Source organism: Mustela putorius, unplaced genomic scaffold (genome assembly GCF_011764305.1).
Source record: "Mustela putorius furo isolate JIRA1106 unplaced genomic scaffold, ASM1176430v1.1 tig00000174_pilon_pilon_pilon, whole genome shotgun sequence".
NCBI lineage: Eukaryota > Metazoa > Chordata > Mammalia > Carnivora > Mustelidae > Mustela > Mustela putorius.
Window position 1 is genome coordinate 2,450,180 of NW_025421304.1, and position 24,045 is coordinate 2,474,224.

General features: G+C 57.7%; 3 protein-coding genes and 1 long non-coding RNA gene across 5 annotated transcripts; 1 reads left to right on the forward strand and 3 right to left on the reverse strand.

Moving 5' to 3' along the window:
- Positions 1-57: 57 nt before the first annotated feature.
- On the reverse strand, positions 58-4,354 carry FXYD1 (FXYD domain containing ion transport regulator 1). 2 transcript variants are annotated; one of them, XM_013062854.2, is made up of 8 exons: positions 4,232-4,354; positions 2,940-3,004; positions 2,433-2,465; positions 1,808-1,882; positions 1,497-1,533; positions 545-594; positions 303-354; positions 58-194 (listed from the first exon to the last, which is right to left on the reverse strand). In XM_013062854.2, the coding sequence occupies exons 2-7, from the start codon at positions 2,998-3,000 to the stop codon at positions 332-334; spliced, it is 279 nt and encodes a 92-aa protein (XP_012918308.1). In that variant the 5' UTR covers positions 3,001-3,004; positions 4,232-4,354; the 3' UTR covers positions 58-194; positions 303-331. The 2 variants fall into 2 exon arrangements, with proteins under 2 accessions (XP_012918308.1, XP_004765093.2); XM_004765036.3 differs by lacking the exon at positions 4,232-4,354 and adding an exon at positions 3,414-3,645.
- Positions 4,355-6,477: 2,123 nt separating this feature from the next.
- LOC123390955 lies at positions 6,478-12,836 on the reverse strand. The gene is made up of 4 exons (XR_006605550.1): positions 11,956-12,836; positions 11,688-11,854; positions 10,894-11,080; positions 6,478-6,720 (listed from the first exon to the last, which is right to left on the reverse strand). It is a non-coding gene; the product is annotated as an uncharacterized LOC123390955 (long non-coding RNA).
- LGI4 (leucine rich repeat LGI family member 4) lies at positions 7,523-15,488 on the forward strand. Its single transcript, XM_004765033.3, has 9 exons — positions 7,523-8,395; positions 8,837-8,908; positions 9,167-9,238; positions 10,115-10,186; positions 10,317-10,388; positions 10,631-10,800; positions 12,836-13,000; positions 13,105-13,610; positions 14,434-15,488. The coding sequence occupies exons 1-9, from the start codon at positions 8,226-8,228 to the stop codon at positions 14,746-14,748; spliced, it is 1,614 nt and encodes a 537-aa protein (XP_004765090.1). The 5' UTR covers positions 7,523-8,225; the 3' UTR covers positions 14,749-15,488.
- Positions 15,489-16,352: 864 nt separating this feature from the next.
- Positions 16,353-22,321, reverse strand: FXYD3 (FXYD domain containing ion transport regulator 3). Its single transcript, XM_045075964.1, is given in 8 exon segments — positions 16,353-16,597; positions 16,738-16,775; positions 17,075-17,164; positions 17,166-17,271; positions 18,033-18,056; positions 18,159-18,191; positions 19,337-19,393; positions 22,209-22,321. Coding segments are annotated over 7 exon segments (354 nt in total). The 5' UTR covers positions 19,380-19,393; positions 22,209-22,321; the 3' UTR covers positions 16,353-16,577.
- Positions 22,322-24,045: the final 1,724 nt, after the last annotated feature.

Consider the following 24,045-nt stretch of genomic DNA (forward strand, 5'->3'; position numbering starts at 1 on the left):
GGGGCCAAGGGGGCGCCCGAGCTTCCGCGCAGAGGGACTGACATCCACCAAACGCTGTCAAGAGAGAAAAGCACGTTTTATTGAAGTCTGGGCGGCAGAGAGGAGTCTGTGGGAGCAGGGCTGGGGAAGAGGGCAGTCCAGGGGGCGGTGGGCGCACAGGTGGTGGGTGGGAGGCATCAGGAGCCAGGGGAATCCTGTGGGGGTGAAAAACGTGAGAGGCAAGAGAGCCCCCCAACCACCCCATCCCACCCTTCGCCCCCTTCTCCTCTCCCCACCCCCCAGCCCAGCCCGAGCTGCAGGACCTGGCTGGGTTCCATCGCGCCAGGTGTCTCTACCGCCTGCGTGTGGACAGACCTGAGGAGGAACACGGAGAGTTCGGGTGTCAGGAGGGCCACCCCAGCTCCTGCAGAGCAGGGAGCATCAGGGGAACTCCCGTACCTCTGGTTTCAGATCAAGCCCCTCCCTCCACGTGCCTGTCCCGGCCAGGAAAGGGGTACTTGGAACCCGCCCTCACCCCCAAACACCCGAGTCTCCCCAGACTCACGGCGGATGGAGCTGCGGAAAGTTCCCTCCTCTTCATCAGGTTCCCCAGTTCTGGCAGAAGGAATTGGGGATGAAAAAGGAGAGAGGCAGCCACCCCCATAAGTCCCCCAGTGCAGCCCTCATTTCACAGTCCCCCGAACTGAGGACCAGAGATGGGCAAGGAGCAGGCTCGGGGTCCGCCAGAAAACCGGGAGCACCCAGTTGCGGTTTAAGCGGGTGGCAGGGGGTGAGACAAGTGCCTCCCCGAGTGCTGGGGAAGAGCCTGGAAGTTGGTGGAGGATGGGGTGGCGGAAGGACTGGAGAGCAGACAGCCTAGAGACAGCCTAGGCTAGAAACCCAGAACCCTCATCTCTTAGTGGAGTGATCTCTGGCAAGTGACTTCACCTCCATGTGCCTCTGTTTCCTCATCAGTAAAATGAGGCTAATAACAGCACCTACCACACATACAAGGGTGTGAGGAGTAAATAAGATAATTCACAATAAATCGGTATCTGGCACTTGGGACTAAATATTAGCTATTATTTAAAATCACATCTATAATTGTTTTAACATGGAGAAGGTATTCATACATTGCTTTAAATTTTTATTTAAAGATGAATCAAAGGGCTAGGAACAGGACGCTGAGCTAAACTGGGCCGCCGAGAGAGGTGATCTCATTTCGCCGTGGCTCTTTCTCTCGCCGCTTACCACGCTTTGTGATTTTATATTTGTGGGGCTGCTGGAACCCACGGTCGCCGCCCCCACTGGGCTGGGAGCTCAGCCAGGCAGGGAGGGCAGTTTACTTATTCACCATTTGGTCCCCGGGGCCTGGCTTTGGGGCTTGGCACATAGTAGGTGCTTAATACATAATTGCTGAAGGGTCTCTGGCTGCGGGTCCGATGGACTCTCCGCCTCACCCCCAGCACCCCTCTAGAGCGAAAGCAGATGAGTGAGAGCCTGGAGGGGCCTCTTACCTCTGCTGCTGGTTGAATTTGCACCGGCACCTTCTGCCTGTGGGTGGGGGTAGGAGGAGGACGAGGCTAAGCTTCGGCTCCAGGCGGGCACCGAGCGGCGCTCTTGCGCCGGCTCAGGCTCGCGAGGGGCGCGGCCGTGGGGACAGGGGCGGGGCGGGGGCGGGGTAGGGCGGGGGCATCAACAGGGCGGGGTGGAGCCGATGGGCGGGACAGGGGCGGAGATGGGGCGGAACGTGGGCGGGGCTGAGGGCGGGGCGGGGACGAAAACCCGCTCCTGCGGGGGCTGGAGGTAGCGGGGTGTGGGTACTCACTCAGGACGATGAGGATACCCAGGATGAAAAGGATCCCGGCGATGATGAGGCCTCCGATCCGCAGGGTCTGGTAGTCTGTGGGCGGCAGGGAGGAGAGTGAGGGCAGGGAGGGGAGGAGGAAGGATAGAAGAGGGGCAGAATGGGGAGGAGGGGGCAAGGAGGATCGGGAGAGGAGAGGAGAGAGAAGGAAGAAGATAAGGGAGGAAGGAAGAGAGGGATCAGGGGGAGGAGAGGGTGGGAAGGAAAGGGAGGAGGTAGGCAGGGCACGGAGGAGGGAGGTAGGGGAGGTTGGCGGAGAGGATCAGGGGAACAGAGAGGGGAGAAAGGGAGGCGCAGCAGAGGATGAGCCATAAGATACTGAGAGGTTAAAGGAGAAAGAGACTCAGAGAGACAGAGAGGGATCAAACAGACGGACACACAGAGACAGAGACAGACAAGGGGAGATCAAAACAAAGAGTCAGAGATCTGAGAGACAAGAGAAAGAGAAGGAGAGTGACAGAGAGACAAACACTGAGTCAGAGAGACAGAGATGGAGAAAGAGAAGAGGAGTAACTAGGACAGGACGGACAAACCCAGGCCATACGCCCTCCCAACTCCCAGGGAGAGACACCCCTCCCTCCCTTACCATAGGTGAATGGGTCGTGTTCCTGTGGAGCTTCTGGAAAGAGAAAGAAGTCAGGGGTTGGATGCTTCCTGGGACTCTGGACAGGGACGGGCGAAAAGGGACCTTGTGGGGGCTTTACTCTCCTGGGCTGAGAGTCTGGGGACCGCTGGACCCTGAGCAGTCTGCCCAACCTCTCTAGGTCTTAGTTGCCACATCTGCCCTGTCTTGGTGGGGCAGGGGGCACCTAACTGCCCCCCAAATCTTGTCTTATCCTGTGTTGTCAATGATTCTGTCATCTGAGGGAAGTGGGCCTCCATCCCACAGTCCACCTTTGCCTGACCTAGCATCACCCCCCACCCCAAATACTAGCTTCTGACTGGACCCATGTGAAACCCCCAATTTCCTGGTACCCCACTGACTCATTTAGCTTGGAGTCTCCAACTTGGTTCTCTTGAAGGGCTTCCCATCACCCCACCCCCGCCTCCCTTGGGGCCAAGGTGGGTGGTGGGCTACATACCCCAGACTCACCTGCGCTGGCCTTGGTGAGAAAACCCACACAGAGAACCAAGATGTGGTAGAGAGGCTCCATTGTCCTGGGGGACACCAAGGGTCAAGAAATGTGTTCCCTCATTCCCCCCACCATTGGGGCTTGAACCCAAGGGGTTAAATCAGGGTCCGGGGGTTTGATTTCAAAAATGTTTATCATCCAGCTTGACCACTGGGAGAAGCAGGGGCACCCCCTGCCTCATCAGACACAGTGTCACCAAAACAAGCCACAGTGGGGGTCATACGACACACAGCAAGGGCAAGGGGTAAGATACACATGGTCCACAGGGGCCTCCACAGGCCTGGGCCTTCCCACAGCAGGCCCCAGATGCCCTACACCTACCCTAGGGGAAGAGCAGGATGGCTTGCCCCAGCCAGCCAGAGAGACAGACACACAGACACACACGGTGAGGGGTGAAGGATGAGGGATGGTCCAGCCAGGACCTGAGGGCCCACCTGCCCGCACACCACGGCCTCGCTGTGTCTGTGTAATATCCCAGCTCTCCTGCCCTCCGCCGCTGGCCAGCTCTCAGCCTGACCCTGGGTATAAATATCTCCCACTTCACCCTGGAGGAATTTGCCTCACACAGGCCACCATGGCAACAGCCTTCCTTCCCCCACTCGGGGGTCACGCACAACCCTGCCGGGGTGAGGCCCGGCTGCCACATCGCTCCCGGCTGCCCCTGTGGGAAAGGCCACCACTCCTCGTCTTCTGGAAATGATGAGAATGGGGGGAAAAACATCCCCTCCTCCCGCCTCTGGGTGACATCTTCCACAGGCAGACGCCACCAGGCCTGTGGCATGAGGCCCAGAGCAGTGGGGCTGAGAGACAGAAGACAGATGCCAGGGGCAGGACACACACACACACACACACACACACACACACACACACACACTCAAGCACAGGCAGTGGGGCTGGAATGGAGGCAACGCCCGTTCCCCAAACTCCTGGTTGGAGCAAGACATGGGGTGGAGACAGTTACTAAAACGATTCTCTTCATCTGAGCTTCCAGTGCCCCCAAACTGTGACGCAATCTGACCTACACACAGGAGTGTCCGAAAGCCACCCCAGCCAGGGGCACACGCAGCAACAGGGGAGCGAGGCGTTGGACCCCCACGTCCACTCCTGGGGAACCCCACCGTCCCAACCATACTCCCTCCCTCTCCGGTCTGGCCCGCCTGGGAAGCCACGGGCTGGCCACTCCTGCTCCCAAAATAGGTGGCCCAGCCAGGCGAGGGGGTGAGGCCTGGAGGGGAGGGCAGGGGACGCTCACCCCAATCAAGCTGTCCCCTGCTGAAAGAAGGTCCCCAAAGGTCCGGCTGTGCCGGGGGTGAGCACTTTGGACCCCCTGGCCCAGAGCTGGACTGCGGCCGCCCTCAGCGATCTCCCCTCCCAGCCCCACCCCAGCCTTCCCCTCCCCAACCAGCAGCTGTAACTGGAGCCGAGGCTGGAGGGGGGCCAGGGGGCGGCCCCCAGCCCAGACCGCCCTGGCCCGTTAGGTTAACTCTCTCCGCTCAGATGGAGGAGCAGCAGGCGGCTGGCCTCTCCGGAGAAGGGACGAGTCGGGAGGGAGGACAGGATCACGGACCCACGCATGTGCCCGCACACACATACCCGCACAGGCATGCACCCACGCTTGTGCCCTGCGGTGCAAGGGTGGGGGTCAGGGGTTTTCTGTGAGGCTCCCTGGGGTTTGGGCCCATTCGGCTCCTAAGGTTATCCCCGTCTGAGTGCTCAGGAGCCCACTGACCCCTAACCCCAGTGTTCTGCGGGGACCTGGGCTGCCCCACAGGGCTCTTGAGACATTTCTGTGTGTGTGTGTTGTCTGCTGCTGACTGTGAGGTCCCCCATGAGTGCACCACACACACACACACACACACACACATGCACACATGCACACATTCAGATAGATGCCGTAGACAGACACAAGAATCTAGCCACACACGTGTCCACCCTTACAAACAGTCACACTCTTGTGAAGACATACAAACCGGGGGACAGAAACACACCAGTACACACACCACACGTAAATGGACTCAGAAGCCCAGACACACAGCCGGCCCTCCTCCACGGTTTCAGGGATGGGAAAGCCCATACGCCGTGTACATAGGGACACAGGGGATGGCACACAGTGCCGTGGGCACAAAGAGAAGCAGAAATTCTGTCCAGGACACCGCCCTGTGACCCGCCACTCTTACACACAACCCCGAAAACCGACGCATACAAACTGTGTTCGTACCCTCACATGCGGGCCACCAGGGCATAGCGGGCCACTTGGTCACAGGGAGACAGGCCTACACATGTATGAGGCACCTCCAAATTTGTGTCGATGTGTTTAATTCCAAACCTCCCCTTTCCCGATCTCACATGGCTTGTGGGACTCTGTGGAGGACGATGCACATGGTGTCCTCACCCGCAGGCCGGACTCACAGACTCTGGTGACAGAGAAACCCGGCTTCCGGTGGGAGCTCTGCCATCCTGGTAGTGTGACCTTCAGCAGCCCATGTGACCTCTCCGACATGCCTCAGTTTTCTGTCCCACAAAATGGAGAAATCACGGAGATCATACGTATTGCACGGGGCCAGCCTTAGAGGTCTCTGAACCCCACACAGTCTTATTATTAATTCCATTTTCGGGATGAACAAACTGAGGTTTTAGCAAGATGGAGCTAATTCTCCTGAGGCTCCTGGTGGCTGAGGACAGAAACCGGCCCCACCCTGAAAGGGTCAGATCATGGGCTCAGACTGTGGAGGACACAGTTGAGAGCAGGTGGGCGTGTTCAGACCAAGGCACAGGGGTAGAGAGCCCTGACACACACACACACACACACACACACGCGCGCGTACACACACACGCATACACAGAGGACCCACCTCAAAGGACCCACAGGGCTTTGAAATGCCCTCTCATCCCTGTGCGTCTGAGCCCCAGCCCCTCATGGCCCTGCACCCCAAGGCCACCAGCGGTGGCAGTCTCTGGTTAATGATAACCCTGATGTTTATGCAGCCCTGGGGAGGGTGACAGAGCGGCAGGGAAGGCAAGCAGGGCTGGGGGCACCTGGCCAGCTCCAGCCCGTCCTTGGCTTCTCCCCCTCCCAAGGCCCACTGCACCACAGTAGAGCAGCTCCACCGCTTTCTAACTGGGTGATGTCCGGCACCTGACGTAACCACTATGAGGCTCAGTTTCTCCTTCTGTAAAATGGAGATAAACTCATAGTCCCCTCAGAGGGAAATTGGGGTGATTATGTGAAACGGCTAGGGCTGTTAAGTCTCCTGAGTGTGCAGCCCTGGCCAGAGAGGCTGGGTGTGTTCCTCAGGGGTGGGAGGAGAGGGGTTCGATTTAGATCTGTCCAGGGCCATGAAGGGAATCATTTAAACTCCTCCAGCCTCGGTTTTCCCATGCGCAAAGGACACATCAGTAGTATGACCCAACTCATGGGACTGCTTGAGAACTGAATAAACTCATGTAAAGTCAGGCATGTAGGAAGTGCTCGATGATTATTATTACTGCTATTTCAGGTTGGATAACAAATGTCATTTCTTTATTCTTTCTTATTTAATGGGCAGACTCTATCCAAATTGCTAAAAGCTTAGTCCAAATGAAAATGACCAATATCTGGGTCACCTGGGTGGCTCAGTGGGTTAAAGCCTCTGCCTTCGGCTCAGGTCATGATCCCAGGGTCCTGGGATCGAGCCCCGCATCTGGCTCTCTGCTCCGCGGGTAGCCTGCTTCCTCCTCTCTCTGCCTATCTGCGATCTCTCTCTGTCAAATAAATAAATAAAATCTTAAAAAAAAAAAAAGAAAGAAAGAAAAGAAAATGACCAATATCCATGAGTTCGGATCTCCCAAGAAAGAAGACAAAATCAGGGCGCCTGGGTGGCTCAGTGGGTTAAGCCACTGCCTTCGGCTCGGGTCATGATCTCAGGGTCCTGGGATCGAGTCCCGCATCGGGCTCTCTGCTCAGCAGGGAGCCTGCTTCCCTCTCTCTCTCTCTGCCTGCCTCTCCATCTACTTGTGATTTCTCTCTGTCAAATAAATAAATAAAATCTTTAAAAAAAAAAAAAAAGACAAAATCACACAGAGAGACCCTGGAGCCAGCTGCCTGGGCTTAAGCGCTGGCTCTGCCCCAGCCTGGTAACCTAAATCTCAAACTGACTTGACCTCTCTCCTCAGTGTTTCCATCTGTAAAATAGCCAAATGATAGGATCAATGTCAGAGGGTTGTGATGAGGTCGGCATGAGCTGACAGACAAAGTTTTAGGACAGGGTCTAGTGCAGAGCCAATGCTGAGGAAGGGGGTGGCATCCTCACTTTCATTTTTCCCAGGAGTTGGCTCCTTATCCCAGTATTTGGTGGGCACTCAAGGGGTTAATTTCAGGCCTGGGAGGGAGGCTTTGAGTTTGAGGTCTGACAGCTGCCCTGCCGAGTGTGGCCACCAGAGGGAGCAGCTGGACCCCCCTCTGAGCCTTGGTGAAGGGGCACATTACACCCTCCTGGGATCCAGGGGAGGGGGCTGTCTGGGCGTGGCCAGGATGTCTCCAACCCCCCAGGGGTCTCTCCTCCCACCCCCTCCGCCTGCCAGCCATCCGGTCCCCACCCTGGTGACATCCTCCTCTCACTCCGAGTGGGATGGAGTAGGGAATCTGGGGAGGGGGCTAGCTGAGAGTGGTCAGGGCAGCTCCAGCCCTTTGTGGCCCCTCCCCTCCCATGGGGCCATCCAGTCCCTTCCTTAGGGCTGCTCTTCCTATGGCCTCTGACCCCCTCCTTCTTAGGCTGCATTGCGGGCGCACCCAGTGCCCATTAAGTCCCTTTCCCAAACCTCCAAGGAGAAGGGGCGTGGGAGGAGGAGAAGAACAGGGAACTGGAAAGGGTGGTGAGAAATAAAGACACCAGACAGAGGAATACACACACACACAGAGGCCAACAGACAGAAACTGAGAGCCTGAAACAGAGACAGAGAGAAACAGAGACCAAGAGACAGAAAGAAATAAAGACGGACAGAGAGTGGGAAAGAGACTAACTCACTGAGTCAGAAATACAAAAAGAGAGAGAGACAGAAAAGGAAAGAGAAATAGACAGAAAATTAGACACCAAAGCAATACAGGAAGAAAGACAGGCTGAGAGAGAGACTGAGAAAGGAGAGACAAGGCGGACAGAGTGTGCCAGCTGGCGGAATGGAGGGTCGCCTGGCACGCCAGAGGTAGTGGCCCCAGCCCGCTGAGCCGGGTAGGCAGAGAGAAGCCGGAGCCTCAGCGGGGGTGAGGGGGCATGGGAGGGGCGGGCGTGCTGCTGCTGCTGCTGGCTGGAGCTGGCGTGGGGGTGGCCTGGAGACCACCAAAGGGAAAGTGTCCTCTGAGCTGCTCCTGCTCCAAGGATAGTGCCCTGTGTGAGGGCTCTCCGGACCTGCCCGAGAACTTCTCCCCAACCCTGCTGTCACTGTGAGTGTCAGGCCCTCCGGGGGCCTGAGGGCAAGGATGGGAGTCCTGGGACCCCAGGGGCTGGAGGCAGGGTGCGGGGGTCCCTGAAGAAGCAGGGACCCTTCAGGATCTTGGGAGGTGGGCAGCAAAGGATGTTGGGATGCCTCAAAGGGGGGTGCTGGCATTTGGACAGGAGCCGAAGGGAGGCTGCAAAGCCCAAGGCAGCATTTGGGACCCAAGAGGGGAGGGGGGAAGGATGGCCGTGGGTGGTGGGGGGAAGCTGAATGTTGCCAGGATCCTTGCCAAGTGAGGAGGGCAAATGCCTGTTTCCCTAGGATGGAAAGGAGAGACATCCGGGGTTGGGGCAGCACACCAGTGTCCCCCAAACAAGAGATGGCTCTGGGGCGGGACCAGAGCACTGGGGGTGATTGTCTCCTCACCCGCCATTGCCCACATCCCCAGCTCATTCGTTAGGACTGGAGTCACCCAACTGAAGGCCGGCAGCTTCCTGAGGGTGCCCACGCTGCACCTGCTGTGAGTGGGGCCCAGCTAAGCCGACAACTAGCTCGAGGGAGTGGGTGGGTGTTCACACAGGTGCGTGGGGGGCGTGTGCACACGTGTGTATGCGCATGTCTGCGAAGGAATCACATGTACCTGTGTGTGTGTGTGTGCGTGCGTGTGTGTGTGTATGTGAATACTGTGTGTGTGTATGTGGAGGGTGGGGGTCAATGTTAACGTGTCAGAGAGGGGGCAGCAGCAACTCTGGAAAAGTCTTTCTTGCTCCCTTGCCAGCCTCTTCACATCCAACTCCTTCTCCGTGATTGAGGACGATGCATTTGCGGGTCTGTCCCACCTGCAGTACCTGTGAGTGAGGTCAGGGAGTGGCAGTGGGGATGGGGGCTTGGGAGAGGAGCAGGGACCCATCTGTGGCTCCGGGAGCAGAGGGAGGTAGAGGCTTATTGGCATGTTGGGTGGGGGGTGTCTGAACAAAGATCCTTCTTGGAGGGGGATGGGGTCAGGGCTCCTGCTCAGCTGTGTGACCTCAGCCTGCTCACCTCCCCTCTCTGTGCCTCAAGATCCACAAAGGGCCTGGGTAACCCAGGACTCTTTCAGGCCCTCCCTGACGTAGCAGAGCCCAGGGAGAGGACAGGGAGGCCAGAGACAAGAAAATATTTCATATGAACGGGAGACAACTCTGAGGAGGTGATGGGGGTGATGGGGGTGCTAGTGTCGGGGTTGGTGACTATGGTGGCGGTTCTGTTGGTGTCATGAAGGCTGTGTTGTTGACGATGCTTCTCAGTATTGCCGGGTGAGGCTTGGTGACGATGGCGTGGGTGTGGATGACGGGAGTGAGTGGTGGGGTCGGCAGCGGTGGTGGTGGCACCGTCTGGCATTAACAAGAGTTGCCGCCATGTTGTTGGCACTGGGGTTGGGGATGGTGATGGATGCCTGGGTGTCTGTGGTGATGGATGTTGGTGGCGGTGGCAGTGGTGACACTGGAGGTAGTGTGGGAGGCCATGAGCCTGTGCAGGCAGGGTTCAATGTTAGCTTGGCAGCGAGCATGGGGTTGGGTTCATGACTCCTGGGATGACCATCTGGAGCCTTGGGGAGGACAGGTTTCTGGGGAGGCTTCAGCACATTCCAGTGGCCTATGGCTTCAACGGGGCGAGTCTCCCCAAGCACCCTAGGGCCACAGCAGGGAACCGAGGGTCTCCCCCTCAACCCGCCTTCCCTCCACAGCTTCATTGAGGACAATGAGATTGGCTCCATCTCTAAGAACGCTCTCAGAGGACTCCGCTCGCTCACACACCTGTGCGTGCCCCCCCAAGGCCTCACCCCCTCCCTTCTGCCTCACCACCCCCAAACCCCATCACCCAGGGACACTGGGGATCCGGGTCACTGATCTGGGTGACAGCTTCTCCTCCTCCTCTCCTTCCACCAGGAGCCTGGCCAATAATAACCTCGAGACCCTCCCCAGATTTCTCTTCCGAGGCCTGGAGACCCTAACTCACGTGTGAGGCTCAAGGGGGCTGGCTGGGCCCGGAGAGTTGGGGGTTGTTTGAGAGGGAAGGGGAGCTCTGGGCCCACTTTTGGCCGACACCGAGAAGTATGGCTGCTGTGGTTCTTCCGTTATTTTTCACGCCACCTCCGGGGGGGTGCCCCATTTAGAACACTTGCCTGGGGAAGGGATGGGGCACATGGCTGCCAGGTGGCGTGGAAGCCAGGTCGCAGCCCCTTCCCGGCCTCTTGCCCCAGGGACCTCCGCGGGAACCCGTTCCAGTGTGACTGCCGTGTCCTCTGGCTGCTACAGTGGACGCCCACCGTGAATGCCAGCGTGGGGACGGGGGCCTGCGCCGGCCCCCCTGCTCTGGCCCACATGCAGCTGCGCCACCTCGACCCCAAGACGTTCAAGTGCAGAGCCATAGGTGGGGGCTTTCCCCGCAGGGTGGGAGGGGCAGCCCGGGTTCCAGAAGAAGGTGGGAGAGCAGGGGCATGGCTCCCAGGGCTGAAGGGCTCACCTCGCTCCCCGTTCAGCTGTTCCCCGGCTTGTGAGCCCCTGAGCATGAGCATTAGCTCTCTGAGCCTCAGTTTCCTCATCTGTAAAATGGAGCCATAGGATTGCCGCAAGAATTCGGTGACGTGTCCACGCCTGCATTTGGGGCAGAGCCTTGGATGCGAGGCCCTCCTAAGTGTGCACGCTGGTGGCTGTTATTAATATAAAAACAGCTATTTAAAAAGACTTGCTATGATCACATTGCTTTTCCATAAATATGTTTTGGTAACGTTATGGGTCCTTAGCAGTGCAGAAGGCACAGCGGTGATGAGGACTGCCCTGGCTCTTGCCTTCCCAGAGCCCACAGCACAGGGGAATGTGGAGGTTGAGAGCCCGGAGTGGTCAGGGCAGGGCTTTGGGTGTCCCGAGCCAGAGCAAGGACCAGGCACAGCGGGAGGGCCACAGAGGGCTTCCTGAAGGAGTGGGTAAGGCTACTAATGTAATAATCAATTTTTACCAGCATCTAAGTGTAAGTCGTGTTCTGCATTTGTGGGACTCATAGAAATGGAGAAGTTAACTTAAGAGTCCCTCTTTATTCAGTTGTTCCACAAACAGTCACTGAGGGCCACTCTGTGTCTGGTCCTATGAGAGACAGTGGGCATACTGTGGTAACCCAGACAGCCGTGAGCCCTGCCCTCAGAGCCCTGGCGGATGAGGACATAAACATTAAGTAAAACACTACAGAAACAAACTTTGTGCTATACATTGTGATAAACACAGGGAGTAATGAGGGAGATTAAGGCAATGGGGTGGTCCTACCTTCTGTGGGGCATCATAGAAGGCTTCTCTGAAGAGGTGGCTTTACATCCAGATGTAGCTCAGTGCAATACAGAGGAAAGAGCACTCTGGAGAGAGGAGACAGCATGTGCAAGGGTCCTGAGGCAGCAGAGAGTCTGTCCTGCTTGCAGATCAAAGGCAGGCAGCATCTTGGGGGAGTGAGTGAAGGGAAGGACACAGGTGAGATCAAAAGCAGCAGGGTTCTCACCGTGTATGACTTTGAAAACCACAGAGAGCAGAGTGATCTTACCCTGAGGGCCGTGGGAAGCCTCGGAGGGTTTTGAACCAGGGGTGATGATATGATGGCCATTTTTCAAAGATCCACCTTTGGGCCGGCATCCTTGGTGCCTCGGTTTGTTGCTTCAACCCTGGTGCCTGGAAACAGGGCCCCACATATAGAGTGAAGTATTATAACCTGGAGTCTACAACCCACCTCCACGCTGGGCAACCTTGGTGTACCGTTACCATAAAGCTAAGTGGCTGTAACCAAGAGGTCCAAAATCCCATGAATTAAAGAAGACAGAAGGGTCTGAGGTGAGCAGTCCTGGCGGGTGGGTGAGCCCCTGGGTGTTGTCCTGGTTTCCATGGTTGAAACTGAGTTGTGGCCCATCTATCGGCCAGGTCACAGGGAAAAGGGGCAAGAGACTAAGTCCAGGAAGAGCCATTAGCAAACAAGGGAGACAAGCATTACGGCCAGCACTTTGCTCTTTCTCCACAGGGAACTTGGCCTAGATAGGGCCACACCTAATTTCAGGAGGGAGGTATTGGGGGAGCGCTGGGGTCAGCGCTGTGGCTGTGCTCCAGTCCTCTTTCATGGAACATGGAAAGGCTGGACTGTGCCTGCCGGCCTTAGCTTCCTCATCTCTAGAATGGGTAGAATGGAACGTCCCTAAATGAATTGAGAAATACGTTGTTTCTAAGCAATGATTTGATGGTGTCCTGCGACTTAGAAAACAAAGCATTCCCCTGTTGTTGTGACTTAATTCATCTATAGATGAAAAGATCCTACTCTGTGTCCCTATGAGGTGCACACTGCGACGGTACTCATTTCAGAGATGTGCAAACCGAGGCTCAGCGATGAGGACCCGCGAGGTCCCGGTGCCCACCTGACTCTCTCCTGCCACCCCCAGAGCTGTCCTGGTTCCAGACGGTTGGGGAGTCGGCACTGGGCGTGGAGTCTTTCTCCTACCAGGGGGAGCCCCACATCGTCCTGGCGCAGCCCTTTGCAGGCCGCTGCCTGATCCTCACCTGGGACTACAGCCTACAGCGCTTCCGGCCTGAGGAAGAGCTGTCCGGTGAGCCTGCCCTCCCCACCCCTTTCCATCCTTCTGCCTGCAGGGGGTGGAGGGGCCCAACCGGGCGGGCCTAACCTGCCCTCCTGCACCCCGCCCTCCCACAGCGCCCTCGGTGGTGTCCTGCAAGCCACTGGTGCTGGGCCTGCGCCTCTTCGTGCTGGCCGCCCGCCTGTGGGGGGGCTCGCAGCTGTGGGCCCGGCCCAGCCCCGGCCTGCGCCTCGCCCCCACGCAGGCCCTGGCCCCGCGGCGCCTGCTGCGGCCCAACGACGCCGAGCTCCTGTGGCTGGACGGGCAGCCCTGCTTCGTGGTGGCCGACGCCTCCAAGGCGGGCAGCACCACGCTGCTGTGCCAGGACGGGCCCGGCTTCTACCCCCGCCAGAGCCTGCATGCCTGGCACCGGGACACGGACGCCGAGGCCCTGGAGCTGGACGGCCGGCCCCATCTGCTGCTGGCCTCTGCCTCCCAGCGGCCCGTGCTCTTCCAGTGGCTCGGCGGCCGCTTCGAGAGGCGCACGGACATCCCCGAGGCCGAGGACGTCTATGCCACACGCCATTTCCAGGCCGGGGGCGATGTGTTCCTGTGCCTGACACGCTACATCGGGGACTCCATGGTGAGGCTGGGCCCAGTCAGGTGGGGCAGGCGGCCACAAGCCAGATCTGACCTGCAGTGGCCTCCCGCCTCGGGGCTGGCTTTGCAGCGCTGACTCCCACCTTGCACAGGAACTTCTAAACTCTGACCTGACCGCACAGACTCACCTTTGAACTCTGACCCCACCTGATGTACTGATCTTTGAACTCTGGCCACCCCCTCCCCACACCCCCCCACACCGACTCTAAGACCACTGTGACTCCTCAAGGCTGAGTGACCATAAGCTACTTCGTATCCCCCCAACACTAACACTGCCCCCCCCACTCTGAGCCTTACATTTGAGCACAGCCACCACATTCTGGACCCCCGAGGCTGATGGCCCACCCACTCCAGCATTCTCATTCTGGGTTGAGGAACAGCCAAGCAGGCGCTCTGGGCCTAGAAGGCTATGGTCTGACTCAGGTGTTCACGGGACATGTGTGTGGGGAGCAGACTGTGGGTGCAGGGATGAGAGTGGGGAGCCTAGGGCAGAGCCTGCCGTCATGGAGGGAGGTGACTGTGGCTGGGCGGAGTGCGGCCAGAGGAGATAGGAAAAATAGATACCGTCGTAGGTAAAACGGACTGATTCTTTGTGGGGTGTGAGGGAGAGAGAGTGGCCAAGAATGACTTCAGGTCTGTGGCCTGGGCAACCGGGTGGTGACAGGTATGAAGGTAGGAAAGCTGTGGGAGTTTGGGGACCTATAGGCCTGACTCCAAGCTGTTCCGGATGCTCTGAAACCCAGGGTGCTACTGGCAGGCCTGGCCCTCCTGGACCCCCGGCCCTAACTGGTCGCCACACTTCACAGGTCATGCGCTGGGATGGCTCCATGTTCCGCCTCCTGCAGCAACTTCCCTCACGTGGTGCCCACGTCTTCCAGCCACTGCTCATCGCCAGGGACCAGCTGGCCATCCTGGGCAGCGACTTCGCTTTCAGCCAGGTCTTTCACCTTGAGCCTGACAAGGGGCTCCTGGAACCTCTACAGGAGCTGGGGCCCCCAGCCTTGGTGGCCCCTCGTGCCTTTGCTCACATCACCATAGCCGGCAGATGCTTCCTCTTTGCGGCTTGCTTCAAAGGCCCCACACAGATCTACCAGCATCACGAGTTAGACCTCAGTGCCTGAGACCCCACAGGACCTTGGTCATGGCCGGGAGGGCCTTAGGGGGCACTGACTGGCACAGAGAGTCCCAGGCCTCTGGATACCCACTTGACAGGGAGCCTGGAAGAGATGATGGATCAGTTTGTGAGAGCAGATGGAGTTTTCTCCCCAAGACACCGGCCTCCTGGCCCTACTCGGGCTGATGCTACCTGTGAGGTCCTGACCAGAGGCCAAATTCAAGGCAAGAGCTGTCCTTCCAGTCTTTAAGCAACATCTCAGCTGGAGGCTCATGTCCCCACTAGAGATGACTTGGGAGCTCAGGCTGGGGCGCTGCAAGGAGCCAGGATACAATAGTCATGGTGGGGATAATGTGCAGAACTCCTTGCGGTCTGGAAGTGCGCCCCCTCAACCCACTCCCACCGTTTCTGCTCCCTGAGAAAGTACTGAGGAAGAGACAGCTTTCCTTTCCCTCTAAACTCAATCTGGCCAATCGCTTTGGTGCCCGCCTTCGTGACGTCATCAGTCGCTGGGCCGGTTTCCCAGCCAGGCTTGCTAACTTCCTCTGCTGCTTGTGCGCATGCCTGCTGCCCGGGGCGGAAGACCAGCATGTTGGCCCTCTTGCGCATGCGCGGGAAATAGGCGGGAAAGTGGGAAATAGGTAGGAAAGCAGGAGCTGTTGTGGGGAGCCCGGCTGCACATATCCGATGAGGGACAGGGGAGAGGAGAGAAAGTGTATGAGCTCAATAAACGCGCTGTGCAGCTGCCCCGCTCGTTGTTGTGGGATCTTTGGGAGAGAATAACAAGGGGGAGGAATGGTGTCCCAGGAGCAGTATTGGGGTGGGATTGCCCCAGGGGTGCATTTTGTCTGCCCTGGTGCGCTCACGCTTGCCCGATGCGTGTGGGCTCGTGGGTTGTGGGGGAGAGGCTTATGGGATGTTTGAGAGATATAAGGGCATTGGTAGGGGACAAGTCTCTGGTTTATTCTGGGTTTCTTCTTCAGGTCATGACTCAGTGCATCGTAGGAGATAGTTTTTGGGTGTTTTAGAGGGTTTTAGGCATTTTATAGAGTGGCCCTTTGATGCAGTTTGGAGATCTTACTGGGTACTGGGGAGTCTCAAGGGAGTTTGAGGCTCCTTGGAAGTTCTCACACCGCTATATATTATTGAGTGTCATGAGGAATTATTTAAAGGTCTCAGAGGGACGCTTGGGTATTAGGAAGGGTTTTCTATGATAGAGTGGGGTCTTGGGGGTGAGTGGGAGGGTCATGGGGGTCTTACCATTAAAATCATAATGTATCTGACTAATCATACTGTGGTAGTAAGATCCACATCCTTGTTTTCCCAGGATGGTCTCAGTGTCCACTGGAATATCCCAGCATTCCATCTGGCTAGAGCCCTCGTTCATTCCCCAAAGCATCCGCCGTTTGGCTACCAGAAAATTTTAAATTGCCGTTGTGGTTCCCCTAGCCTTGGGGGTAGAGGGCGGGCCTCATGCCATCCAGCAGGCCTTGAACTTTTCCAGCAAAGAGATTTAGCTGCCAGCTTCTGTCCCAGCTGCCAGGGTGTATCCAATCCACCTTCTGCTAGTCCTCAAAAGCCCACCATGACGTACACATAGGGAGTCTTGAGGACACTTGGCTAATCAATTTTTAGAATAAAGGATAAGGAGGCAAGAGCCATTTTTAGAATAAAAATTGAACAAAAAGACCCCTCCAGTGAGAGGTAAGGTGAGGCCCTGGCAAGGTGCTCTGAGAAGAGGGAGAATTCCATCCTGGAGTCTGGGCTCCCACGCAGAACCAGGACTTGGAGGAAGAGATGGGAAGGGACCTCTGTGTCCTTTCAACGGATCCATCCTCAACAGTTCTGGGCAGAGCCTGGGAGAGATGATGGGTCAGCTTGTGAGAGCAGATGGAGTTTTAGCCCCAAGACACGTGCACACACAGGCACACACCCTCGCACGTGCCCAGCCCTCACGGCCTGTGTTCTCTGCATCCCCATTCTGTTCCCGGCTTACCTGGAGTGATGAGAGGTGGGGCTTCGCCTGGATGGTGGCTGGGGAAAGAAAAGTGGTGAGATGTGTTTCCATCCCCCTTGTCCTCTCCCTTAAGGCTAGAGGATTCTCAGCTTGCCCTAACAGAGCTTCCTGGCTATTTTTCCTGGAATGGGACCAAAGCTTTTCAGGCTTTCGGGCCCTCTGAAGATGATCAGCTCTGAAGAATAAACCTGGGACATTTCAGTGGCAGGAATTCTCCAGGGCAAGGCCTGGAGGCCTCTTTCTGCGAGATTCAGTTCTTTGACCAGGGAAAGGTGTCTGTTCAGTATGAAGTAGGCACCTGGGGAGCCCGTCTTACCTGGGCTTCTGGCTGAACTTGCATTTGCATTTCCCACCTGTCAGGGGAGAAGGGATGGTTGAGGGAGAGGACCCACAGCCCTGCCCTGCCCTGCCAGCTCGGCCTCCAGGGTCCCCACTCACTCATGAGGACGATGATGCCGATGGTGCACAGAACCGCAGCACAGATGAGCCCACCGACCCGAAGTCTGTGCCAGTCTAGGAGAAACCCAGAGGAGGCCATTAGTGCCCGCCTGTGTCCTCCCTGTCCAAACCTCCATCTATCCGACAGGTGGGTATGGGGAACCTGACCACCAGCAGGGAGTTGTGGATACAGAGGGGAGAGAACAAACAGCCCCGCAGCCCTCCTGGGCTCACATTCTCCCTTACACACAAAACAACCGATAAGAGATTTAAGGGAAGGTCAAGTGGAGATAAGCATTCTGAAGGCAAATAAGCAGAGCCAGGGAACAAAAAGTCAGAGGGCAGCTCTTTTAGGGAGACTGGTCAGGGAAGGCCTCTCTGAGCAGAGCCCTGGGGAGATGAGGCGGTGGGGGGGGGGGGCCTGGCAGGGAGATCGGAAAGAATAAAGGTCCGGGGGTTTGGAGGGTGTCTACTGTGTGTGTGAGCAACCGCAGAAAAGCTGCCCAATAGCTTCCCTCCTCCGGGCAGTTTTTGCAAAGCCAGCCTCCTCCTAGCATTTGATTTGAACCATAACAACGGCTTCTGGTGAACCTTCCCGGCTTCCTCTGTGCTGCTCTCCTGCCTCAAAAGAAGCTTCCCTGGGACCAGACCCGCGTGGCTCGTTCCTTTCTTCCACTGTGTGGCTACTCTCTCTCTCCCCATCCTTACCCCTTCCTACCCTCGCCTCCTGTTTCGCCCACATCGGACCCCCGCCCAAGCCCTGTGGGTCCACAGACACAAAATGTGAGCAGGGGGAGTGAGTGGGAGGGAGTCAAGAGAGGGGCACAAGCTCTCACCATAGTAGAAAGGACTGTTTTTATCTGCAAAGAAAGAGAAAAAGAACATGAATCCAGGACAACAGCCAGGAGGCAAGGGTGGGGGCTAGAATTTGGGGGTGAGCCTGGTGGTGGAGTCTGACTCACCTTCTGGGTCGTTGGCATCCAAGACAGGCAGGCCTGCTGGGAGAAGCGGGAAGGAGAGGGGATGGCCTGTGGACCTCAGCAAAGCTGGGAGGCAGGGCCACAGAGCCTCAGGGGCCCCTGATGGACAGGTCCCCGCCTCCAGAGGGCCCAGGGGTCCTGGCCCCAAACCTGAAGGTGTGGGCTTCCCCCGCCGCCCCAAACCTGTGAGCCCCCCAGGTCTGCCCACATTTTGCCTCCCAAAATAGGTTTTAGCCTAGGTGGCTTGGGACCACTCTTTAGCCTGATGTTTCCAGACACCTGGCTAATCCTCCCTCCAGCAGAAACCGAGCAACATTCTCTTCGAGATGACAGACGGTCCCAGCTCCCAGTCATTCTCGGAGCCTCGTCCATACCCTACCTGTTCTGGCGTGTCCTCACCGCTTCCTTGTAGAGCAAATTACTAATGATAAACTTAATACACTTTCTTTAAAAATGCAGCCCTCTCTCCCTACCCTGAACGGAATGCCAGCCTGGCCCGATGTAAGGGATAAAAAAAATACAATAAAAGCAAAGGACTAGGATTACATTCTGGCTAGAAGCCGTGGGCTACCTGAGCTCCGGGCCTAAACTCTGATCTTTGTGTGTTCAAGGGTGATTAATAAGTTCTAATTGTATTTAAAGCATGAACACCTAGAGCTTACTCTGTCCCAGGCCCTGTTCTAACCACTTCTCAAATACCAATTTGTGTAATCCTCACAGTGGCTACTAAGTACTTACTAGTAGAGCTGGGGAAACTGAGGCAAAAAGGATTTCCATAACGGCTACAACCTCAAAGCTCCCAGCTCCCTCTCATAATAAAGGGCAAGGGAGGTGCTGAAGACCCAGTGCCCGGGGCTGAGTCTTCTCATCGGGGAGACCTCAAGGGGGTGACTAGCTGTGTGAGCCACTGCCGTAAGGTGGGGCCTGTCTTTGTGTGCACCTTGAAACCATCAGTGCAACACTGCAACCCTCAAGGAGATGTTGACCGGAGAATCGCCACCCGACAGGGGAGGCAGAAAGCACGAGAGAGGCAGACACACCCACAGATGCACAGACATGGGGCTTGGAGTGTTGATACACCCACAGATGCACAGACATGGGGCTTGGCCAACACTCTGTGGCAGGGTTTGGGAAAGGCAGTGAGGGGCCCAGGCACTCACCTGCCAGGAGGAGGAGCAGGCTCAGTGTTGTCACCTCCCGCATGTCAGCCAGCTGACCTGGAGGGGGAGGGAGAGGGTAGGGTCCAGCTCTATGGGGGCCCCCCACCAAGGTGCCAGAGCGGTGCCTCTGGTTTCCAGTCCTCTCGTACTCTGCTCTCCAGGGTACACAACTCCCCCCGGGGCAGAGAGGCTGCTATTAACCAACCAGCCAGTCTGAAAGGTGAGGAGGAGCCATCAAAGGGGGTTGAGGAGTGGGGAGGTGCGGGGGCGGGGGTGGGTGGCAACGCGAACCTGGAGAGGAGCTGCAGGAATCACTGGCTCAACACAGACCTGGGGCTCTAGGGACTTGGCCCTGGTGACCAAATGAGGGAGGTGCTGCCTGCTGTTCGCCCCAGCTTACAGATGGGGAAACTGGGGCTCTGAAAACTAAACATGGGTGCATAGGGTCACCTTGGCAGGGAGCAGGATTTTGAGCAGCCCAGCTCTGCAGCGGCTGTTTGTGGCTCCGGACTATCGGGGCCTCGGGGTGTTTTGGGAAATGGGATGTAGGGAGCCAGGTGGCAGGAGGCCCGGGTTGCCGGGTGTGTCTCTCAGAGACAGCTCAGAGCCTGCCCGCCCTGGCCAGACTCCACAGATCTCGAGCTGGCTCCTCAGGCTGCTCAGAGCAGGGTGCGCGGAGGAGAGAGCTGGAGGGTTGGGGCAGGGTCGAGGGCCAGAGCAGAGAGGAGTCACATGGCTGGAGCCCTAGCCCCATCTTCTGCCTCCATGACTCCTCGTTTCTGTCCTGCCTCTGCCCCTGCCACAGCCCCTGCCTCTATCCCCACCCCAGCCCCAGCTCCAGCCCTTACCCCTGCCCCAGCCCCTACCTCTGCCACAACCCCTACCCCTACCCTGGCCTCTGTCCCCCGTACCTGCCCCTGATCCTGCCTCTACCCCTGCCCCAGCCCCAGCTCCTACCCCTGGCCTTGCCCCAGGCCCCGCCCCCCACGCCTACCCCTGCTCCTGCCAAGCTCCTCCTGGCAGCCATTACTTCCTCTTTCTTCAGACAGGCCTGTCCAGCAAGAAGAACCCCTCCGATCCCCTCCTGGTCTGGTCTCAGCCCACCCTCTCCCCATTCCGGGTGCCTGAGCTAAACCTTGGTCTCTGTGTGCCCCCCAGTCCTCTCCCAGTACCCGCCTCACTGCCACCAGCACTGTCCAGCACGTCCTCTGCCCCACCCTGTGCTGGGCCCTCTCCAATGACCTTGCTGTGTCTTCGCCCATTCCCCTCCCCGCACCCTGTAACCCCAGAGATGATCTGTTCCCGCCCTCATTTCACTGATGGCACAGCACGGGCCCTCACTAAGCCATCTGACATTCCCTGCTCTGTCCCTAGACTCCTCTCCACCACTGAAGACAGTGACCCCATCTGTCTCCGCACCCTCGGCGTCACCCCCACCTCACATTTCCTTCTGTTTCTTGCACATTCCTCACAGGATCCTCCCTCTCCCTGGGTACACTCAGGTCCAGGGCATCCTCTCAGCCCTGAATCCCATATGGTGGACTCAAAGGCATCCATTTCTTGCAGGCAGGGGGCCTATAGCTTTGGGGAACATTGCTAAGGCATTCAGGACCCCGCAGATTTGGGGAGGAGAGCTGGAGCAGGTGTGTGGGCAGGACAGCCTGGTGGTTCCAGGCACAGGTCTGGAGAAGGACCAGCTATTGTCTAAAGCCCCGAGATAATACCCCAGTAATAGGAGCTAGTGCCCTGTGAGCATTTACCATTCGCTGGGCCCTGGTCTCAGCGCTTCACGCTTATTCATATAACTCCGCAGCGTGATGGGGTGGCACTGTGGTTACCCCACTGTGCTGTCGGAGCCCCATAAACCCTGCTAATGAAGCTGAATGCTGCAGCTGTCACCAGGGACCCAGAGTCCCAGCTCTGAAGTCTCTTGCCATGGAGTTCACCTAGTCCCCCTGGCTGCCGGGCTCTGCTACTCCCCATCCCCAGGGCATCTCTCCCAGCATCCCTGGCCTAGGGGAGATGTGGGAGTAATCTTGGCTGCACCCCAGCCCTGGGGCCACATTCCCAACCTGGCTCTCCTACAGGGCAGGCCACTGGGAGCTGGTGTCTGGCATCTGCCCTCACCTTCCCCTCCCAGGCTGTTGCTGGAAGGGGCTCCTGAGCTGCTTCCGGACTGACTGTAGTTGGCGTGAAGCCTGGGAGAGGAAGACAACCGGCAGAGAGAGGCTGTGCCCACCCTTCTGGGCTCCTTCCCCGCCCTGCCGGTCCCAACACCCGAGTGATGGACATTTCCACGGTCCGCCCTCTGCTATCCCCTTTGTTCCTCCGTGATGGTGGCCAGGCCCATCAAGCTTGTGCAGAATGACTTTCCCATGTCCCTGAAATTTCCTACCCACCTCCCCACCTTACAGTTTCCCCCAGGAAGCCGCTGTCCCCTCTTCCAAGAGGTCTCCAGGATCCACACATCCTCAATCCCTAGACACCCCAAGTCCACGCAGTCACCCACCGTGCACTCTGATACCCTCAGTCCAGCCTTGATCAACTTAGCTACCCCCCACCCACCCAAGCAGCCCGCTCCAACCCTATCCACCCAGATACCCCCGATCCAGATGTTTCTGGTCAACTCAGACACCCCCGATCTACCCAATCACCCCAATCCCACTGGTGGGCTCATCCCAGCTAGCTTACCCAGCCTCCCGAGGGGAGAATGATGGGGGGATGATCACATTAGTTGAAGGTGCTTTCCCTAACCTCCTGTCCCCTGCCCCCCAGAAAAGATCCTTGAAGAGAGGAAGTTCTAGAGAGGGGCAAGGAGAGGTTGGGGGCAGAGCCGAGAGGGTGTTGGAAGCAGGGGACCCCAGCCTCTCACCTGTGTGGCTCCCCAGGCTGCTTGGAAAGTTCCGGGAGAGAAGGGGAGAATGCAGCTGCTAAGCCTGAGTCCTGCCTTTATCCACAGCTGCCACGCCCTAGGCAAACCTGGGCAGGTAGAGAACAAGTCAGACTCCCTAAAGCTCGGGGGCTCTCTCACCCCATTCCTGCTCTTAAAGAGACAGCTACCACCCTTTCTTCCCAGCAGAGAGCTCCCCAAGGTCACAAGAGCCTCAGGTAGGCAGAAGGAGCATAGGACAGGGAAGTCTGTTCCTCGCATCCGCGGAGGGGGCTTTCTTCAATCTCTTGCCCCCGTGAAAAGGACCTGGAAGGAAGAAATTCAAGGTCTTTAGCAGCAAAGCTTCTGCCTCGCAGAATGGTGGGGGAAAGCAATGCATTGGCGTAATTGTCTCATTTCCTTCACTTAGATGGCAGGTTACACTTGGAGGAGGGCTTGGTGGCAATTGTGGGACATCCAAGGTCCCCTTCCGGACCACTTGCTGCTTTTGACAGTTTGGGGGTCAGCAGAAGAGGCTGATATGACCAAGATCATGAGGTGGGAGTGGGGGTGGGGGTGCACAAGGGGTGGGGGGTGCTGTCGGGCTTTAGACCATGACCTCTCTCCCACATGCCCTTAATGCTCTCAGGAGAGACTGAAGACTGGTTTCTGAGCATCAAGTAGACCTTCCGAGCTCAGGCTCTTCCCAAGGGTGCTGGGAGCCAGATGCCCGGGTCTATGCAGTGGGCGTTAGGGTGGAGGCTGCCTCCCACTCTGGATAAGGCCACTGCACTGTGCAAGGCTCCCTTCACCTCCCTCCCCCCTCCTGCCCCTCCTCTTCATGGCATTCCTTCTGGCTGGGGTCTGCGTGGGCCCCCACACGGTCCTCGTTGGGGTGCCCCCTCCCCCCAATTCTGCCTTTTCAGACAGAGGGACTTTTGTCTGGGGGCTGGATGGAGAACAAGGCGCCTTTGAGTGGCTGGCAGAGGATTGGGGTCATGGGGAGGGGCAGGGCCAGGAAAGGAGTGGCTGTGCCCTGGCCACCAGCTGGACTCCAGGCGACCCCCAACACCATCTCGGGGGTGGGACAGAGGGCTGCAGGAACCAGGCCAGGGAGAGGGTGGAGTGCAGGATGGGGAAAGGGGGTTTCTGAGGTCAAGACTCTGCTGGGGGTTGTCTGCTGGGGACAGAGAGAAAGGACCCCCCACTTCCTAGCAGAAAGGGATGGGGAAGCAAGGAAGTCCCGCCCAATTACATGCTTTCTTTATGTGACTCCCTCAGGCAATTTTTCAATCCCAGGTCCTAGACTAGGACAAGGCCTCTCCACCCCCCAACCACCACCACCCTCCTCCCATTAGGAAGGGGCCAGTCCCTACAAGGAGTGGAGGGGATGCTCCGGGGTGGGGCTCAGTCAAAGTGGGAGGTTCCGGGGGGGGGACAGAAACAGTTAAGGGAGGCCTGGAGAGGAGGATCCCAGTCCAGCTAAGGGGGTCTTTGTCTCTGGGAAGAGAGCATGCATCCCTCGCCTAGACATTTCCCTACTACAATGTCCCTGGGAAGACCCCTTTGGTGCTCTTGCGGGTGTGGGGGGTGGTGAGTGGTGTCTCCCTCTGCTGGAAAGGTCAAGAACTGCAGGCTTCAGAGAGCGAGGGGGCCAGTGCTCCGTGGCTAGGCTGTCCTTCACCTGTGCCAGATTCTGCAAACTGAGATGCCAAAGGGGCCAGGCAAGAATTGTGAATGAGTGAAACGGGACAGGCATGAGACCCCAGGGAGGGCTGGAAACTGGGAAAACGGGAAAATTGTCCTGTTTAAAAGGCAGCCCCCAAAACAACTTTAGCTA

What these genes read in the sequence shown, in the direction of transcription:
- FXYD1 (XM_004765036.3), bottom strand. Translation starts at nt 3,625, where the DNA reads ATGTGGCAGCCGGGCCTCACCCCGGCAGGGTTGTGCGTGACCCCCGAG. An exon ending in AGGCCGTGGTGTGCGGGCAG is followed by an intron (nt 3,005 to 3,413) that starts GTGGGCCCTCAG and finishes GGTGTCCCCCAG; the next exon opens with GACAATGGAGCCTCTCTACC. An exon ending in GGGTATCCTCATCGTCCTGA is followed by an intron (nt 1,534 to 1,807) that starts GTGAGTACCCAC and finishes CCCCACCCACAG; the next exon opens with GCAGAAGGTGCCGGTGCAAA.
- LGI4 (XM_004765033.3), top strand. Translation starts at nt 8,226, where the DNA reads ATGGGAGGGGCGGGCGTGCTGCTGCTGCTGCTGGCTGGAGCTGGCGTG. An exon ending in CTGGAGACCCTAACTCACGT is followed by an intron (nt 10,389 to 10,630) that starts GTGAGGCTCAAG and finishes CTCTTGCCCCAG; the next exon opens with GGACCTCCGCGGGAACCCGT. An exon ending in GCCTGAGGAAGAGCTGTCCG is followed by an intron (nt 13,001 to 13,104) that starts GTGAGCCTGCCC and finishes GCCCTCCCACAG; the next exon opens with CGCCCTCGGTGGTGTCCTGC.